The sequence below is a fragment of the Thunnus albacares genome, chromosome 11 (assembly GCF_914725855.1).
Source record: "Thunnus albacares chromosome 11, fThuAlb1.1, whole genome shotgun sequence".
NCBI lineage: Eukaryota > Metazoa > Chordata > Actinopteri > Scombriformes > Scombridae > Thunnus > Thunnus albacares.
In genome coordinates, this window is record NC_058116.1 from 20,011,328 (window position 1) to 20,022,911 (window position 11,584).

At 38.9% G+C, this 11,584-nt stretch overlaps 1 protein-coding gene across 1 annotated transcript; it reads left to right on the forward strand.

Moving 5' to 3' along the window:
- Window positions 1-261: 261 nt before the first annotated feature.
- chmp2ba (charged multivesicular body protein 2Ba) lies at window positions 262-11,296 on the forward strand. Its single transcript, XM_044366341.1, has 6 exons — window positions 262-482; window positions 3,631-3,722; window positions 6,269-6,463; window positions 7,667-7,769; window positions 8,085-8,191; window positions 9,350-11,296. Exons 1-6 carry the CDS (start codon window positions 449-451, stop codon window positions 9,461-9,463), a joined length of 645 nt encoding a protein of 214 aa, XP_044222276.1. The 5' UTR covers window positions 262-448; the 3' UTR covers window positions 9,464-11,296.
- Window positions 11,297-11,584: the final 288 nt, after the last annotated feature.

Consider the following 11,584-nt stretch of genomic DNA (forward strand, 5'->3'; position numbering starts at 1 on the left):
TGTATTGCAACACAACTCTTCTGTGTTTGAAATGTTGGGGCCACATTTTAAGCTTGTAGCTGCACTGCACAACATCAGTTTCTGGGTTCAAAGTACACATTGGTATCCGTATATTTTACGCGGTGACTCCACAGTCTTGACATTTTTTCTCTAATTCGTTTTCGACGCGCGAATCACACTTTTCTGACCAGGGTTCCATTATTTGTTTTTTACGAGGTACACTTGAAGGCAGCAAGAAAAGCCCCGCCATGACGTCACGTGGAGCCGTTGAGTCAGTCAGCTGAGGGAGGAACTCCAACAACAGAAAGTCAACCAGGAAGCCGAGGCTGCTAACCTGACCCACCGCCCCGGTTTGACGGCTAAACGGCGGTATTAACGTTAGGAATCACATAGTATATCAGTACAGGATTTTTTTTATTTGGTGTTTAAGTTGATACAAAGCGGCGACATGGCTTCCCTTTTCAAGAAGAAGACTGTCGATGGTAAGTTTGCTCTGTGTAAAGCGCTAGCTAACTTGTTTTTAGCCCGAGTGTACAGACTGCCGTGTTGTTCCCATCTAAAATTAGATAACACCATCCCCATTTAACTTGTTTAACCTGTTCTGGGTCCAACTAGTTTCAACCAGCAATCACACGACTGACTGAAGTCGAGAAACGGCGTTGAAGCTCTGCCAAACTTAATGTATTTTAGGCGAACATGTCATTTTGTATATGGCTGGATTACAATTGAACCATTAACAATAGTTTAAGGTGTTACTCCGGTCATTTAGGTTTGCTCCCACTTGTTAATCATTAGTTAGCTATCTTTTAATATAGGAGGAGGGTTTCTGTATTGTTACTCTAGAGCTAATTGTTCTCCAATGAAACGGGAAACATAAACTCAAATTATAGCCTACTAAAACGCATGTCAAAACACTGAATACTTAATGTCAGATAGATATAACATATAGCTAGCATATGACTGTTGTTTCTATATCATTTTTGTGTTATCATTTGGTCAGATTAATGACATTTTGACAAGCATGTCACAAGTATTTGAGCCAAATCCATGGACTTCTCTTACTCAGTACAATCTCGCATATTTTTATATCTCTCATTAATTTGGTTAAAGGCTACTACTTTCTATTCGTCCAGACTTAGGCCTTCCTGTGCTGTGAGAGTGAACAGCAATATTACCACAAAGGTTTTTTTTTTTCCTGTGTGTATCTGTAATGTTGGAAATAATGACACTGTGTCATGCTGTCATCATAGTAGGACATGTTAATTTTAGTCAGTAATGTATAGTGCTGTCAAAACTCAGAAAAGTGTTTCAAATCTTAATATTTAAGTGTTTTTCCGCAGGCGAAGTAATCAGCCTCACAAGGTCAAAATTAATGAATCAATTATTCTATTTCAAATACTGATTATATTGACTCCTTGGGCTGGATTTCCAGAGGAAGGGCTGATAAATCCTTGTCACATCTGGACCTCAAAGTTATTTTAAGAGAATTACTTATGAAAGTATGCTTTCTGCAGCTTTGACAATAGGCTCTGTATGTTACCACAAATTTTTTTCACTGCACCACCTACCTACTCCTCCCATCACTGTCATTCCAGTTTCACTCATACGGATCATCTGCATACTGTACTTACTGCGCTGTGTTACCTCTACTCCAAGCCAAGCCATTATCAGATCTTCTCAGCGGAGACATTTTTGCAGTCCCCATCTCATGTCCTTAATTTCTCTCATCTCTCGCTTTCTGGACGCAGAGTTTTGGTTGTTGCCCCTGGGTGGGGTGGTTGAAGTTGTTTCTGGTTATTTGGTGAATGGAGGGGGGTGGGGGTGAAATCCCTCGTATTTGTAGGACGATATCCCTCCCACTTTTGAGACGTTGTCGGCACGTCACCTTATACGTATACATGCGGCGTTCTCACAAGTGGTCCAACGCTATGACGTCTTTTGACCAAGTTCATGATTGGTGAACTTTTCAGAAAGAATAAGCATTTTTTTTCAGTTTGTTGAAGTTTGTTTTTTAGCCCCTAAAGTCATATTTCCTATAATTTATTATAGTAATATAAGCTGAATAAATTCCTTTGGAATGTATTGCTCAATTTTTCATTATTTTTTACCAATATAATGTCTAAACTCCACATAGATTCCCACATAGGTTTCCAGACAGTAGACACATCTATTGCATGTCTGTCCATCTTTGGAGAGGGATCCCTCCTCTGTTGCTCCTCCTGAGGTTTCTTCCTTTTTTCCACTTCCTAAGGATAGAGGATGTTGTACAGATTTTAAAGCCCTTTGAGGCAAATTTGTAATTTTTTTTAAGGTGATGTATTGTAAATGAACCAGACTTGACATGACTTAATTGATTTTTTATTTTTTTTAAGAATTGTATTTAATACTTGAAAATTCCTTTACATTTAAAATGATGAAAAGGACATTGTATATTGCAACATACAAAAGCACCTCAGACTTCAGACTGAATCTGATTTTAGGTCAACACTGTACATATTCTGTAGTCAGTATCCAGTCCACAATAGAGTGTTAACAGAAAGAGACACAGCTGTAACTGTATTTGTTTTCTTTATGGAGCTCCTGAGTGTGTGTGTGTGTGTGTGTGTGTGTGCTTGGTTTGTCCGTCACTGGTGTGACTTCAGGGTCATGCATCATCTCACATGATGCCACTTTGTATTTGTGTGGGCAGTTCCACATTCGGCAGCGTCAGTGTGCCGTCTCATTGTGCTGCTGATTACTCTGGTATTTCATATCCATGTGCGCACACACTCACACACTGTCTGCTCACTATTCAGGCACTCAATAGATGTGTTAGATTTCTCCCACAGCTGTGCAGCTAATTTTATTGCACAAGAAATATAGTGATGTCCAACTTGAAAATGTATCATCTTTACGGATTTTCAGAGCAACTTAAAGAAAAAGAGAGGACATGGTAGATGGTGGTTTTAATATGAAAAAAGATGCTTCTCTACATCTTTGCTGCTGTTGCTGTGTTTTCTGTTCAGCTGTCAGCTTCAGATTATTTCGACTGTACAAGTCATGAGTGATGTCAGGTATCAACCACTTCACTTAGCTGCATTTTTGTATTTGGAGGGAGTATCAAAAGACGAGAACTGTAGCAAATCCAAAGGTATTTTAGCTTGACTTTTCCATTGAAATACAAGTGATGTATGGCTGCCATAAATGGTTATTTTTATTATTGATTAATCTGGTGATTATTGTCTGGATTTATCAATTAGTTGTTTGGTCTATAAAATGTCAGAAAAGGGTGACAAACGTCTCTCACTGATTCCCAAAACCCAAGATTCAACCTAAAATGTTCTTGTTTTGTCCTGACCAACAGTCCACAACCACAAAGATATCCAGATAAAATGATTATCAAAATAGTTGGCGATTGATTTTCTGTCGACTGATGAATCGACTAATTGTTGCAGCTCTTTCAAGTGATGTGAAAAATTGTACATATTCGATAGGCTCAAAAGTAAAAGTTCATACATGTAATCACATAAATTCAGAAGTGTGTATTTGCATTTTGGAAGTGATATGTGGAAAAAGGTTGTTGGATGTTAATAAATATTCAGGTATTGTAGCTTTGACAGAACTGATGTCTTCTTTTCTGTCTCTCATTAGACATAATCAAGGAACAGTCAAAGGAGCTGCGTGGCACCCAGAGACAGATCACCAGGGACAGAGCGGCACTGGAGAAACAAGAGAAACAAATGGTGAGATGCGCACACACACACACACACACACACACACACACACACACACACACACACACACACACACACACACACACACACAACACACAAAGTTTGAGGAAAAACAAAATATCCATTTGCACGGCATTTTACATAGATTTCTACATATTGCATCAATGCCCAATCAAGACCCCCCTGTTTCCCCAACACACACACACACACACACACACACACACACACACACACACACACACGCACGCATCTACACTACCTCCACTTCCTACAATTTGGGATTTAGCCTGATTAGCTAATGGGTCTAAATTAATAGACAAGATAGATTTGGTATGGTGGCTTTGCTTCGGGCAAATGAGACCATATTCTCTCTCTCTCTCTCACACACACACACACACACACAGGCTCACACACACTTACATGATAAGGCTATATTCACAGAAGCACATAACATTTCCCCTGGCTGAAAGATGAAAGAAACAGGCTGTGTCCTCTCCCCTTTGTTGTATTAAGTAAATATCATACAGGACATAATTACCTCCCCGGGGAACCAGATTTTTTATTTCTCATTAATGATTTCCGCTAATTAGTCTAGTTTTTAAAGCTTTGTTGCGCATTCTGAATAAAAGATACCTTCGCTACAGTATGGAAATGACCTATATTTGCAGTTTAGCACAATTATAACCATCTGTTGCCCCCCACGACGCACGCATTGTGTGTGTCTGCACACACTCGCATGCAAGCCAATACAGCAAAAAAAGACACAGGTTTTTCCCCCCAAAACCTAGGTACCTTTCCAGTCACGTTCTTCATTTTTATGTATTTTTTATAGGACTTAAAGAAAAGAAACTTACTTGTCATGAAGGTCTACATTCAGGATGTCAAAATTTGATTCAAACTGTATGAAATTTGAACATAAGGCCTTAAAAAGTGTGAATTAAGACATCTACCAGATCTTTCCATGATATCTGCTTTATTTTATCATAGTTACACTCGGTGTTTCTTTAACAGTTTTTAATCTGCTGTTCATTCTATTTAAGAAGTTTCATTTACTGGGGTCAATACAGATATCTATTTTTTTTTTGTTTGTTATGGCTGTTAAACTCATGTTAGAACAATTTGAGACAATGCTAAAAACATTTTAAAGATGAAATCTGGCTTTCTGAAACAACATCTGTAAAATCCACCTGATATTTTGATGGAAGCTGGAATCTGCAGCATTTAGTTTATACATAAAGACTCCCAGTTCCTACCAGGCAAAGCGAACAACCTCACAGTTGTGCGCTTCCTTCTTTCATGTCTATCTATCTATCTATCGCCCCTCCACCCCTTCCTCCTTCCCTGACAAGGCAGTAAATAAGACGTTATAAGCTTCACATCAGCAGCAGTCCCACTGCTCTCGTCTGCATTTTTCCCCCCCGTTAATGCATTCATAGTTTTTCAGATGACAGTGCAGTTGACATTATTATTGTCACAGTCTTCTTTTTTTTTCTTATACAGCTCTAGTTTTTTTTCCTCCTTGGCATTAATTTGAGGTTTTGCTCTATTCACAAACAGACAAAGATAGACTGGAACTAATGCACCTGCTCTCTCTCTGTGTTTTGTGACTGTGTGTGTGAGTGTGTTAGAGAGAGAGACAGAGAGCTGAGAATCAGACATTAATAATTGATTGTTATTTCCTGGAGAGGATGCTTTCAGCGCACACACAAGAAATAAACAAAGCATGCTGGTGCTGTTGTAGCTGTGCTGAGAGGTCTGGCTAGCTTACTGTAACCTGGAGCTCCACTCTCGTCTCCTGGGACGCTCACACACACACTCGTGCCCACACACACACAATCCCTGTGGGCATTTGTGTATATTCTGATGTTTACTAAAGCTAAAAGCATGTATTTGCTTGCCAGTAAGTAAGGCCTGATCTTGATGACTGTGTTTATTATAGACTGTGTCTATATTTGCTAATACTTATATCTCTCTGGAGATTTGTGAATATGTTTATTTATCAATTCTTGGTGTGTGTGTGTGTGCATGTGTACACACACTATAGAAAATATAGACAGAAAAGAAGCTTCTCTGACAAGTGATGGATGTCTAAAATCACCCATCTGCATCCATCCTGATTCTCCTGGATCTTAATGTGGCTTTTAACACGGTTAAGCATGTCGTATCGCCGAGACTGACGGTGAATTGGTGGCGTTCACCGACACTATGAAGTTCTCAAAATATTATTTGGATAGAAATTTCTCTGTTTTGCAAGATAGCTGCTCTGCTATGTGATTATTCTTAATTTTTATACTTGCAAAGGAACATTATTTCTAAACATAATTCATATCTAGTCTCTCAGTAGCCTCAATGGATTTGTTCCAGATATCCACAGTATATTTGGGCTGCTTACTGCCCCTTCAAAAACAATTTTTTAAAAATTTGTATATGGACAATTCACATGGTAAGATTTACACACTATTAGTGTTTAGTAGAAAACATTCAGACACAACTCTAAGTGTCAGGAAGTGTACCTATTTCTCAAATCCGAACCCCCCCTTCTCTCCCCTTCCCAGGAGGCAGAGATCAAGAAAATGGCTAAGAGTGGTAACCGGGAGGCGTGTAAGATCCTCGCCAAGCAGTTGGTCCAGCTGCGGAAGCAGAAGAACCGCACGTACGCCGTCAGCTCCAAGGTCACCTCCATGTCTACGCAGACGAAGGTCATGAACTCCCAAATGAAGATGGCCGGCGCCATGTCCTCCACAGCCAAGGTAAGATCCTTGACCCTGGCAGTTCAGCGTCAGTTCATTCCAACTGGTATGAGGTCCGGTTTTAAAATGTTAAAAGGGCTGCGCTGTTAACAGGCAAATAAAAAACAGATTATTAACGTCTGTTAAAATACAAGCTGTCGTGAAAAACATACTTGCACATTGTATGAACGAGCTGCTGAGTTTATTGTTTATACATCTTCATATAAATTTTTTTGTTAAAGAAAACTGGAAACAAAAGATTTCCTAAAAATATTTTAAAAGTAGAAAACCGGAACTTCTTACTTGCATCCTTCGACTTTGCACATGAACTAGTTTCAGTGTTTACTGGTATCAATATTTCAGTGTTGTAATTAAAGTATTAATGTGGGATCTGTTCATGTCTAAAGCTGAGTCTCAGCGTTGTTAATAAAGTGTGAGAGGTAGTAATTGGCCAGGAGCGATGCACTGTACAGAGTCAGACATGGCAAACATAGACAGGTCAAATATAATTAGAATCAGATTAATGGAGTGTGATGAGGTTGTTGTGTAGCTGTTTGAGAGAATCATTTTATGTCACACACACACAGAGTTTATTTATGCAAAGATTAAATGCTTTTCTAGAAAGAAGAAGTCGCAGCTTCCATTCGACGAATAGTGCAACACTTTCCTCTCTCAGTTATCAGACTTGTGGATCAACATGGTTTGGAGCAATATGTCAAAGACAGTAAAGTGGAGACAGGAATATATCTTATCTATTGTCAGGCTCAGCTGTGAAAGTAGGCCATGTTTGTGCTGATCTTTCACAGGAAGGAGGAAGGGGGGGGGGGATGCATAATTTCTGAATTAGTTTTTGTTTTTTGTAGCATCTCTATTATCCTAATGTGCTAATGGATGCAGAACAAGCCTTTTAAAACCCTATTTCAACCTAAGTAATATTACCCTGGGACTCCCACTCATATGTGTTAAGTACAGAAATCAGCTGTAAACTACTCCTTGGGAATTTGCCATGTCAAGTGATTTACCTTTGGTATTTTTGTGAGAATAGAGGTTCTTTATATGAACACCAATTTAACCAAACTTATCCCAGTTGAATTTAGTTTTTGGGATTTTTTTTGTCGTCCTATGTTGAAAAGAAGGCCAACACTGAAAAGTCTTGAAACATCCAGTATGATGGGAGATCGGCTGACAACCTTGAGAGTAATTCTCTAACCTTCTTATGTACAGACGATGCAAGCAGTGAACAAAAAGATGGATCCACAGAAGACCCTAAAGACCATGCAAGACTTCCAGAAGGAGAACATGAAGATGGGCATGACCGAGGAAATGAGTAAGGACATGCAGTGCACACACTAAGAGCTCTGGTATTTACAGGCTTCTCAAAACCAGATTGTCAGAATGTATGTGAACGGTGTGAGAAGTGACGTGTTGAAAAATATATGATGTATAGTTGGAGAAGCTTTTCAATTCTTTGTGTAAATGCAAACACACAAGCATCCAGTTAAACACACTTGATTGCAAAATAGCTCTTCCAAAAAAAAAAGCCAACTGCTGTCTGACTCTAAAGTCCAAACTGTGATTGAAAATCAGTGTATTTGACTCGTCTGTGCTTCTCCTCACCCTCCCTGTCTCACTGTCTGTCCAGTAAACGACACTTTGGATGAGATCTTTGATGAGTCTGGAGATGAAGAGGAATCTCAGGACATTGTCAACCAGGTTCTGGATGAGATCGGCATTGAGATCTCAGGAAAGGTAAGAAAGGTTTCAGCATCATTCATACTTAAAGTATAGTACAAATCCTTACTTTGCACTATATGCTGTTAGAAAACACTTTTGAAACCCATTGTTTCATTTAGTTTCATTTACTTTTATTTAAGTACTATCACTATCCAGGTAAAAAATAGACAATTTAAATACAATTTGATCATTTTCCTGTAGTAAAAAAGTTACAAGATAAAGTTTTACCACATTTTACACATGTCTTAATGGAGCACACATCCCGTAGCAGCATTAGCTGAACAATAAATGCTCCACATGGCTTTTAGTCGACTGTTAAAATGTATTCCAGCTGCCACACGGTGGGGCTAGCCCTCAGCTCTTCTAGCTGTGTGTCTGCTGTAGTCTGTGTGGCTGCCAGGCTGCCCATCTGCTGAGAGGAGGGCTCCCCCTGGGGGCCCCAATGAGTTATTACCGTTCACAAAACAACATAAAAGCCTACAAATTGTCCAATAAACGAACCCACAGCTGGAGAGAACAAACAGGTAGTTTCACAAAAAGCCCCAAAACTGTTTTTGGCACTTACTGCTCAATCACAACAAAAGACAAATAATAATCTGAATGTTCTCGTATAATGTGCTTTCTTAGAAAAGCAGAACAATAAAAGCTTGCTTGGATCAACCCTAAAGCTGGAAAGAAATTACAAAGATTTATTATATTCACAGGAATTATGCTGCCATGTTTATAAGTGTGGAGACTAACAAATGTTTTTCAGCATATGTAAAGGGTAATTCTAGTTTGAACTGAGATCTACATATTTTAATTATGTTATGGTGATGAGTTGTAACACTTACATAATACCAGTTTAAAATCCTAAAAAATGCTGGAAAAATAAGACCAACAATCCGTGGAGATGAACAACAAAAAAAGAGTAGTTTTCCAATATTTTTGACGAGACCTGCTTCAATAAATCCAGTGAGCTTGAAAAGGTTTTAGCTTTGGCTTTGGAGTGGCAGCAGGCAGCTGTACATGGCTGCCAATTTTACACCAAGTACAAAGCTTTGTGTTTGTGTATGTGTTAAGTTTGAATTGAACATGCATGCAAATGGATTTTTCTTCTGCCCCTGTGTGTGTGTGTGTGTGTGTGTGTGTGTGTGTGTGTGTGTGTGTGTGTGTGTGTGTGTGTGTGTCCAGATGGTGAGAGCTCCAGCTGCAGGAAAGAGTGTCCCCGGCGCTGCTTCCTCTAAACAAGCCACCATCTCTGACGACGAGATCGAGAGACAGCTCCGAGCCCTGGGAGTGGACTAATTGTCTTCCTTTGTATTAATGTTCTCATTATGAACCAGTGCAACATTAATACTGGGACTCTGTTAGACACTGGTTTGATCATGGTTGAAGTGCTTCAGGTGTAACAATGGGTACACACACACACACACACGCACACACACACACACACACACACACACATATTTATATAAACATTCAAAGGCATGCAGACGGACAGATTTAATGTACATCACATATATATTCAGACATTCTGTGGCAGGTCGCGTTACAGATCATGAGGGCAGAACATCTGATCTATTTATGCTAGAGTAATATTTATTATGACATCAGCGTGGCCGCAGCCTGAAGGTGGACTAATAGATGCTTGACATAAAGAGTACTGAATACCTTCACCGTTGTTTACCACCCATCTTCATCTTAATAAGGGCTACAGTGTAAACAACCTTGAAATTAGCTTTTCCTATCTGATATTTTGGTTTAATTTCCATAAGCTTTTACGTGACTGAAGATGGGTGGTCTGTCAGAACGTTATAATGACTTAAACATGGTAATTAAAACAAGCTGAAGGGTTGTCAGTAAGCAGATGGAACTTATGCTTCCATCTCAAACTAGTTACCCACTATCTTTATTGCCATCTGATTCACTCCATCTGAGGCAAACTGTCCTCGTTAAAGCATTCACTGTAAAATGTTTCCATTATTTTGTGGGTAAGATGCTGTCATTTAATTTCTTTGCCATCATAAAGTATCAGAGATAAGATTTCACCATGCAAGTGAAAGCGAGAAAATGCATCATCACGCAATTGTCACAGAACAAATGAAACAACTAGCTAATTATCATGCTTTTAAAATCCTTAGGTATGTTACCATAGATACAGGAGAAGATGTAATTCAGAGAAACATATGCATGTGAAATGTGTATCTGATGTTATTGCCCTCGGGCGAGAATAAAGTCTTCACTTCACCTCAAAATAATGCATGAGATTGTGAAACGGAGTGATCTGAGGGCAAACTGGCTAGCATTTAATTAACAGCGTTGAGGTCATGATGCTGTACAGATCGTCTGAGAAAACGTAATCAAACGCAAATTGGAATTTACGAAAGGCTGGAATATCAAAGAGTTTTAAATCGATAGTTTGATACTACTGAGTAATCAAATTAGGGTAGTTTTTTTTTCTTTTCTTTTTGGTTGATGTTTGCTGCCTGATTGTGTATCTTATATCGGACATGGGATTTATACAGTGATTGTAGGATGGCACTGGTCCTGCAGTCCTTCTTCTCTTTCAGCTGCTGTGCAGTTACTGTCATTTGTTGTGTTAAGTTGCCTCACTCACAAACATACAAACACACACTACAGCCACGATGTGATGGAAGTGTTTGCTAACACACTGTGATCCAGGAGGTGTTTCTCTCCTCTTCAGAGCTGAAGCTGATTCTTCTATCCGGTGATCAGTTCATCATGTGTCAGTCAGCTTCAGGCCTCATGAGAGTGACACTGACATCTGCTGACGTTGATTTAGTCTTTCGCTCTCTCTGGCATTTTGTTTCTATTGCCAAAAATAAAATAAAAATGTTATTCTTGCATGTATCTGACATGTACAATACATAATACATTGTTTTTTTGTTTATTTCTTGCAAAATAATTCTCTCCTTTACCTTTTAACAATCATTCTGATTGTGAGCGAAAACAATGTTTTAACAGATTTTGACATTGTTTGAGTGTAATCTGATTGTTTGGAAATTTCCACACTTTTTAAGTGTATGTATCCTCATCTTTGTTTGTTTCCTCGGTCATTGTAAAGTGACTATGTACAGGGGCTTTTATAAGTAATAAAGTTTCTTCAGGTAAATTTTGGTGACTCTCTAGTGTGTATTTCCCTTTAAAGGACCATGCCAGTGTTTTTGCAGCCTTTAACTCCTTAACTGAAAATTATGTATACTTAACGTTTTTCCTGAACATTTTAAAATCAGTGCTGTACAGTTTTAGACTTTCAGATGCAGTTTACCATCATCCCAGGTAGCCTTTCCATTCATTTCCATATGACATGAAAACCAAATGGCAGACTCTCGAAATCTGCTCTAATTGTCTAATACGTCACAATTGCACATCAAGTCTGCATTAAGTTTTGTCAAAGTGACGTTA